Genomic DNA, 9,278 nt, shown 5'->3' with positions numbered 1-9,278 from the left:
AGGCTGCCCGTCATGTGCTGTAGCTGTTAGCTACTGTGTCCCGTAGGGAACCGGACCTTCCCTTCATGGTTCTGCTTTCCTTGCTGCTCCTTGGAGAAGCGGGTAGGCGCCAGCTCAGCAAAAAGAGGTGCTTTTGGTGTTGACCTCTACTTTTGTGCACTAAATACCTGGCTTCTGTCATTTAGGTGGGGAGGGACTTTGGAAGGCCATGTGATCCCATACAGAGCAGGGTGAATATAAATCAGGTTGCTTGCGGCTGTGTCCACTGAGGTTTGGTGTATCTCTAACAATGGAAATTCTTGATTCAGTGGGAAAGCTGAGTAAAGCTCCACTGAAGCCAGCAGAGCTGGGCTACTCCATGCTTTTAGCATTTACTTGGAGATGCTGAGGAGTTTACGAAGGTACATAAAGCTGTTTTACAGCAAAAGGTATAGATTTGATTATGTGTGTCTGGAAAATGGCTAGTAAAAGCCAATCCTCTTCACATTCTGGAGCCTTAGCTACTATTTCTTAGTACATTGGTTATATCCAGACTTAGACAACCACATTTTTAAGACCAGCCTACCTTTTTTTCTGGTACAGTTCATCCTTCTTTTTAACTCCCAGTGCAAGCATGGAAGCACCACTCTAATTCTATGTGGAGATGATCAGAAAATAATTCTAAGTACAGTTTTAGCAGGTACCATTGTTACCCACATAAGAAGAAAAATAGGCAAAGGCTTCTCTGTAAATAAATGTTGGCTGATGATGTTGCTTTAAATTGTATCTCTTCTGCCAGAAAAATTGGGTCCCCACATTATGTTAAACATATGCTAGCCGCTGCAGCCAAATAGTTAATACAAGTCCCTCATTAAACGTTTTCTTGCAAGGAATAATCCCTTGTGTGTTTTCCTAGGGAGAGGAAAAGTGAGTTGAGGGAGCGATTAGAAACCCTCCCTGGTATCCCTGCATTTCAGCTCAGCTGTAACTGGTGACCAGCTGCCTCTCTTACTCTCACAGCCACTCTCTGCCCACTCTGTCTGGTCTCTCAGTCTAATTTATTCAAGACCCACGCTTTGGGTTTGATTCAGCCTGGTTTACGCCAGCGTTGGCCGGTGCATGGCAGCGCTGCTGACAAAATTTCTGCCTGAAGCCTTGCTCACAGCAATGCCAGAAACTCTTCCCCCCGTGGGAGCTGCAGATGGGCAACGCTTTCTTCGGGAGAGGGCTGCAATTTCCTCGAGGGGTCACAGGCAGGGCAGAGCAGGGATGTACAGAATTAGCACACCCCCTGGGCAGGCTGCAGCGTGGGCCTCTGGCTGTGTCTCTGCCAAGACCCTGGAGAGGACACCCACAATGCTGGAGGTGCCCCTGCCATTCTTGGGCTGGTGGTGTTCCCTGCTGCCAGCTTCACACAGGGCTTTTGAACACCTCACTCACTTCTCTGGCTGCCTGGTTATATCTAATAAGAAGGAATTGCCAAGCTTAGTGTGATTTGCTTCCCATCATTTTATGTCTGTGTGCCTGTTCCACAACTCTGCCCCCAGCTGCTGGGTAATCGCATGCAGTTCAGGAGAGCCAGGCAGACGTTTGTCCTTGCTGAGACAGAGCACTGGGAGCAGGAGTAGCAAGGGGGGAATGGAGCCAGTTGGTCCTTTCCATGAGACAGTGTAGTGTTGCCCCTTGGAGAAAGGAGAGCGTTTATTTGAGAAGTGTTGATGGGCAGAAGCTGTGCTGCAGCCACAGCCCAGGGGTAGCACAGTGCTGGCCTGGGGCAGGACCATGCATGTCCATCTGAAGGAGCTGATGCTGCAGTCCTGCCCAAGCTCCATTCCTGTGCAGGTGGAAAGGACAGGCAAAGCGTTCCTTTGTAACGGTGGTGGAGGTTCCATATGGTTGTTCCTGTTTGGTGCATGTAGATGCTGTAGAGCCAGACCTATCACTCTCAAGTGTTAGTTGTCAGAATTTCCAGATGAACTTTTTTTCTCTCTGCTGTTCTAAGACTTTTCGAGTTGATGACTAATGTCTTTTGATAATTATTCAACTCATTTTGCTACCAAATTTCTACTTGCATATCATTAATTGAAGACATAATTTCTTGTTTATTTTGGACATCTTTGATGAAACTCTGGGCATCAGTCATACTGTCTCTCAGCACCATATCGTTACAGAAATCCTTTTATGCTTTACAAGTTTGTAAGTGACTCTAAAATAAAGTGAAAGACTTGTATTTTTAAAATTGCAATCAGAGCAGCTTTGTTCCTGAGATGCTCTCTCCCTTCTCTGGGCTTTGGAGTGAAAGAAAGGTACTGTGGGCACCACAGGTGGCTTGAGCTGTATAGATGCGTTTTTGCTTATTTTATCATTACAGATCAGGTTTTATAACTGAACTCTGTTTGTAGTGCTGTTCAGGAAAACAGTTTTATAAGAATATAAAATGCTTCTTTAGTATTCATAGCCTATAATATCAGCAGTTTGCAGGAAAATATGCTCTATTAAACAGAACAGTGGGTAACAGTTTAACGTAAGTACCATAATACAGCCTTAACAATTTGATTGGTGCTTTCCATGATTTTACATGAGATAAATTGTTATTCCCTGGAATACTTTATTTATGGGGATTTTTTGTTATAGTGTCTGATCGCTTCATAAATATCAATGAATTTAACCTTCAAAATTAGTTCTTTATAAAGACATTTTACAAATAGGTACAAGTAAAGAACACTCCCTCCCTCTCAAAGAAGTAGCGTTCAGACTTTAATATGGGTTTCTTTTATAAGCTAGAGAGCAGCTTTCTGATGAAAAAGTGTTCCACTGGAAAATGCACTTGTCGAGCTCAAACTGTTCCATGGAAGTATGGTTTGATGACTTTTTTTTTTTTTTTTTTTTTTTTTAAGCACACTGCGTGTGATTTGGAGCTTCTTGGGTGTATGGCTTAGCCTACCCTGTGGACAGCCTCAAGGTTCCCAGGGTCTCTGACTTCATGGTTGCTGGCACATCTAGGCTTTCCAGAGCCCCATTTTGGAAACAGATTTTTAAAATCGGGTTCCCCCGTGGCATAAAACTCTGCTCCTGACTCTTAACTTGGACCACATGGTCCCCAAAGCTGTGTACTTGCCGAGACTGAAATTTGACAGAGTACCTAAACATCACTTTACGGTCAGCCATTTATAGATTCTTACCAACCCAGATCAGAAATGGGTGGTTTATGCCTGTAGGTTGTTAACAGGTAGCGACAAACCCATTCTGTCTGTCTTAATAAGTTCCATTATTTCTTCTGACTGGAGAAGGTGAAAAGCAATCTCACTTGTCTGCTTGCCAGTCTTACTTGGCAGATGATTGTGGAGCAACATTTGGCATTGATGAACGGGGAACTCTAGGAAAGTTACATGGTTATAGCCCTGCAGGGAAGTAGCTGACATTACTAAAACCGAATACATTGGAATTATATGAATAAGACTTTGAGTCTGTAACACCACTTGCAGGAAGGGAAGAGGGCCCTGCAACAAGTCCAATTGTGTTGCACACATTCACCTCGGTTACCACTTTGTAATTATCCAGAACCAGTGAAAGGTAATGGTAGTGTTTGCTTTGACTTATTTTGGCTGTGTACTTAATGAAAAGACTAGATGTGAATGAAGGTGGTGTAATCAGGATACTTGAAATTGCATTAACAATGCAGATCCCTAAATAAATACAGTATGAAAGTCTTTGTTAGTTAGAAAATGTGCATAAATAAATGTTTGTATATATCAAGATTGTTTGTCTTAAGTTACCTCACCATATGAGGTAACTGTTGTTTACTTAGACATTGCAATACTAGGGATGAAGAACTTTCTGAAAGACCAAGGACAAAATAATAATAGAAAATCCTTCCTAAAACAATAAACACTTTAAATCTGTCTCTAATCTGTATACTGTATTTTAATAAAGCAGTTTCTAGGAAGTACTAGTTTATAGATAGCTGTAGTTGTATTACTCTATTGAGTAATTGCTCACAATATTAATAGAGGTTGCAAAATTTTCCTCTGACAAGATCATTAAAAATACAACAAAAGGTGGAACATTTTCCCATTTTTGAAGATATTCTTACTAGCTTTACTTGCATAGATAGATGCATTAAATAAACAGTACCAGTTAGATTAAAAAAAAATATTTATTATCTGTGAGAGGCATAGATTCCACTTTTCTATTTTTACCAATAAAATTACGACAGGAATAGTGTCATGTCCTATTAGCTTTCATTGTAAACTTTAGTGATGTATTTGTTTGAAAGGGTAAGTGTGGATGAGAGGAATGGGTTGGAAAAATAAAATCCTATGGATCCCTCATTTAAGAAGTGCAGTAGGGAGTGGGCCCTTGATATTCATTTCACAAGACCCCATCTCTCGACGTGCACCCACATCCTTGATTTTTTTGATAGTAAGTCATCTTTGCTAATGAAGTATTTACATATTTTGGCTCATTTATTTGGCTAATGTCATGGTTGGCATGTTTCACTCATACGTACGTAGTTTTGATCCTGGATGAAACAAGGAACAGTAATAGTACTTTATAGTGAAGAGGAGAAAGCAACATGAAGCTTAAAAATTATCATTTAAAGGACACTGGATTTCCTCTGTTTTCACTAATGATGATGGGTGTGATCTTTCATTTTGTATTTAAATTAGAGTTTTGCTCAAAACCCCTGTATGCTATTTTTCCAGATATGGAGTGAAATGAGACAAGTTTTGCCTGTTCCATTCCTGTTGTTCAGCTGTTTACTGATTTGATTTCATGTTTATAGTGTAATTTTCAATTTGTAAAAGTATATGTTACTTAAAAAACCCAACAACTGAAGGCATACAGTTCTGCTAAAAACATACAACACTTGTAGGTTTAATTATTGAAATGTATATTGCAGTGATTTACTTTTTCCGTTTTTATGCCTCTACTTTTAAAACATATTTCTGAGTAAAAATAAGAATTCGTCCTTTTCTTTCCAGACCAAATGTGTGTGGATCACGTTACAATGCTTACTGTTGCCCTGGATGGAAAACTTTACCTGGTGGAAACCAATGCATAGTCCGTAAGTTAATCCAGTTATGTGTTATGACTGAGGTTTATCTTTGTCCCTCTATGTCAGGGCATTTTTAATTGTGTACCAGAACTGAAATATGTTTCTATATGGTTTCAATAGCAGCTGTACATAACTTCTTTACCATTTTAAATATATTAAGCTAATATACAAAGTTGTGTGGGCTGCAATACAGCGATGTGATGCCACTATTTAACAAAGGATTAATCTTATCCACATGTTCTGTTTAAGTCTATGGTAAAGGGATCCAAGGGGTGTGTGGACTCTCAGGAGCAAGTAGCTGTGGAATATGTTAATCTATTTAAGTAAATGGAAGGAGACAACAGCATCGGGCCAGCAAGTACATTTGCTCTGCTTGTTTGGACCATGTCCCTGAAATATATATGTAGGGATATAAATATATACATACATACATCATAGTGCTGTATGCTGTATACTCATGTGTAATGGTACTATCTACCAGAAATAATTGTTAAAGGCACTTTGCCTAAGGCTGATAAGACCCTCTCCAGAGGTACTGAGGCAACGTGCTGTCAGATGGGAATTATTATGCTTGTGTGTGTCTGGTGCAGAAATAAAGGGAGCATTGTAATGCTGTCTCAGTACCATCCTTCCTCCAAGAGCAGTCTGGTAAAGTGGACCAGAGCTTCACTTTTCCAAGTGTGGCCTGTGGCATGTTCCCAGACCTTTTTGTAAGAGATTGTGAAGGTCTGGGTTTTAACTGTCCCCTGTAGAGATGTGGATGAACGTGAGGAACTGTTTTGGAATCTGTTGTGTGCAGCTTAACGAGTTTGTAGGTATTTATGTTCTGGTGCTAAAGGCATATTTTCTATCAGGTGTTTTTTATGTGTTTGGGGTTTTGAAGCATATTTTAAAGGCATTTATGTTTCTTTATAGCAATCTGCAGACATTCCTGTGGGGATGGATTTTGCTCTAGACCAAACATGTGCACATGCCCAAATGGTCAGATAGCCCCCTCCTGTGGTTCGAAATCAAGTAAGTATTTCTTCTGTGTCTTTGATATTGTTCTTTTGAGTCTATGAAGTTACTAAGGTATGTAAGATAGTTCAGTGGTCAATATTTAAGAGAAATCATCTCTGAGTCACCAGGCGTATTTTTGCCACAAGAAAGAAAGCTTATCCTTCTATAATGAAATTGAAGAGTGATTCAGAGACTAGCAACTGGAGACACTAATTTTTGCCAAATTAAAACCAAATTAGTTTTATTGGAAGCTATATTCATTTGCCAGTTTGTAACACTAATTCCATTCTTCCTTGCTTTCTGGAAAATGCCTTATTTCTATTCAACGCTAGTCATGCACAAATACATAGCACAAAAGTTGTAATGATAGAGAGATGACTGTTGACAATTGGCTGAATTTGTCTTGCTTTGTAGTTCTGCTCTCGTTTCGGGGTTGTTGAGCCAGACATTATGCTGTATTTTACATACATAAACCTAAAATTATTATAGCATTTTTTTGCCAGGCTCAGTACATATCTTCTGAGTCTAATATTGCTGACCTTATTCAGGCGATACTTCTGTAGGTGCTAGAGGTACAGAACTGGTCAAGGTTTTTAAGTGGAACAGCTTTTAATCAGAAACAAACAGATGCTTTGGAAATGAAACTTTTCAGGGAGGTGACTTTTGCTAGAAATATTTGGATTTCAGGTTTTAAAGGAACATTTCCCAGATCCAGAAAAAAAAAAAATTCATTAAATGAACCAGATCGCTCAATGGCTAATCATGGGTAGAGTATCTAATATGGAATAGGATTTGGTTGGGATAGTATCTCAGTTCTTATCTGAGATAGCTGTAATATCCACTGTATTCTCATTGGAGTATGGTGCTTGTCTCTTAGAATATAGAAAATTTTGGTTTTTATATAAAATGTGAAGTTTCTGGGAAGAATTTTGGGGGAAACTGGTTTCCACAAATGCCCATAACTACCTGAACAACGTATTAACTGAAGTCAGGGGGATGCACTCAGCTGAGGTCTGCTATATTGTGCAAAATGGTCATCCATTTAATTCTGAATGTCTTTTCAGACTCAGTGTGTGGTCTGCTTTGCCTCTGTTTTTTACCTTGCCATTTTTTTGCTTTCCAAGTTGATAAGAGTTTTCCCACATAACTGACCACTTTGGCTTGTGGCTTTAGCATCCTTTTCATGCAATAACAGTGGAAAAACAATAACAACTGTGGAATGTAATGGAATGGCATGTACTAAAATGGTAAATATTGTTCTTTGTAGTTCAACCCCTTTCTCAGGCTCCTGTGATGTCTGTCAGGGTACAGAAGGAGAGATATATCCCTACATGATACATGTTTTGGCACCTTTGTAAAAGGCAGGAACAAGTGGGCCTTGTTTTTTACCTCATTTTTTTTCTTACTCCACACTGAAGTATTTTATGAGTCAAGACTTAAAAGAAAAATAGTGTATGAGTAAAGTTACAGTTCTTCTTGTGGTTCTTTTTCTTAAATATTCTACCATTGATCCTCCATAGTTTTAGCCTTCGTTGGAGTTGCACAGATAAATGGGTGCAGAGGACTTTGCTACAGTTTTTAATAAAGCAGCTTCTAAAGCTTATATGACATAGCTATTTTGGTTGTTCACAATTAATTCTCCTAGGTATGAATATTCTACTAATCATAAACTTTAATCAGTGCTGATATTATTTTCCTTACATTGCTACATAGGTTTGCCGACTTTTAAATGTTGCTTTGCTGTATGCAGTATGAATAGGCTTAGCAGTTGGCTTAAAAAAGATACTGTTTACATCTTGTTTGATTAGTGCAATAATTTAAGATACATTTTATGCATGTAGTCACAGCACCTTTATTTGTGAAAACAAACCAATTCTAAAAGCAAAAGTGTCTTGAATTGTTGAAGAGAGAAAAGCCTCTGCTGCTTCTGTGCACTCTTGTGTAATAATGTTTATGACCCAGCACCTCGTTAGGACTTACAGAACATAAACTTTCTGTAAGTCATTTGGTCTGTTGGCACTGTAGACGAAATCCATTAATAGGTATTTGCACAACAGACCACAAAGGCTTAGATCTGCTGTTAGGAAACAAAGTAAACATAAATATAAAAAATACTGTTTGACATCAAAGGGTTACTGTCCACTCCTGTTAGTAACAGTTAATATTTTGTCAGAATATGCATTCATGAAACCTTATATTAATGATACGTTTTAACGAATGAGAAAAAACTCTTATTAAAATACTAAAAAAACCCAAAAGTAGATGATACAAGTTTGTCACATTCAAAATACAAATAACAAATATGAGTGAAAATACCATGATTTCTCAGGCTTAAATGTACGGCTTCTGATATATGAGATGTGTCTGAGTTGATTTTGTATATTTTAAGCTACGTGTGTCTTTAATACTTAAAGAATCAGTAGTGGGCAGAGGTTTTATAGCCCGTACAACCATAGGCAGAAACCGAATTCAGGGTGGCTATTGTAGACTGGTTGTCTACTGGAATCAAATAAGTAATGCAGATTGGAAAGCATGTGGATTGGAAAGCAAAACAAAGCCTTCAAATTTGATTCTTACGCAGGTCAGTTGTTGGGACTTTTCTGGTTACGAGTCAGCTTTAGGAATCTGATTCGTGGTTGAAAAGATCAACCGGTGGTTTTCTCAGCAGGGATTTTCATGACATCAATGAACTTGTTGGCTAAGTAGTGGTTATTTCTGTGTAATTAGTGAATTTTTGGGTATGCTTACAGTAGGCTTGGAGATAAGATTGCCACGTGTGGAGGCATCCCCCTCTCTGACTGATTTGTGGGTGGCTCTGATGTTGCAGGTGCATGTGTGGGGAAATGTCCTACACCCTGTGCTGCACCAGCTCCTCAGTGGCTGCTCCACTGCTGCCTCCCAAACCACCTGGGCCATGACTGCTTTGGGCTTGTCTGTTTGTGCTGCCGCTCTGTCCCGGTTTGTGTTGCTGACATATCCTACAGTCATGCCATGTTGTTGGAGTTGCTACTCTGCCTGTGGGGGAATTGAGTGAGGAGGAGGATCTCTCCTTCAGCATCAGGCACCCCCGCTGCCCCCAGAGATATGGGTCAGGTGTGTCTCTCAGCTCAGCCACTGTTTTTGCTTCCAACCTCTTTTAGTCAGAACGGCTTGGGCTGGCCTGAGCAGGGAAGGTGTTTGCTGACAGGGCTGTCTGTGAAGGAAGGGAGCTCTGGCAGAGGCAGGGAGAGCTGAGGGGGGT

At 39.8% G+C, this 9,278-nt stretch overlaps 1 protein-coding gene across 1 annotated transcript in view; it reads left to right on the top strand.

The window, feature by feature from the left end:
• Positions 1-4,964: 4,964 nt before the first annotated feature.
• Positions 4,965-9,278, top strand: part of LOC104523486 (fibrillin-1) — a gene marked incomplete at both ends in the record, with an annotated part of 135,549 nt that continues 131,235 nt past the window's right edge. Inside the window, 2 exons of the mRNA XM_010166082.2 lie at positions 4,965-5,047; positions 5,954-6,052. Coding sequence (XP_010164384.2) covers positions 4,965-5,047; positions 5,954-6,052 — 182 coding nt within the window. The remainder of the gene's footprint in view (positions 5,048-5,953; positions 6,053-9,278) is intronic.

The sequence above is a fragment of the Antrostomus carolinensis genome, unplaced genomic scaffold (assembly GCF_000700745.2).
Source record: "Antrostomus carolinensis isolate BGI_N321 unplaced genomic scaffold, ASM70074v2 scaffold31554, whole genome shotgun sequence".
Classification (NCBI taxonomy): Eukaryota; Metazoa; Chordata; class Aves; order Caprimulgiformes; family Caprimulgidae; genus Antrostomus; species Antrostomus carolinensis.
The sequence above is the reverse complement of the archived record's forward strand: the minus strand, read 5'-3'. Positions and strand labels throughout refer to the sequence as shown.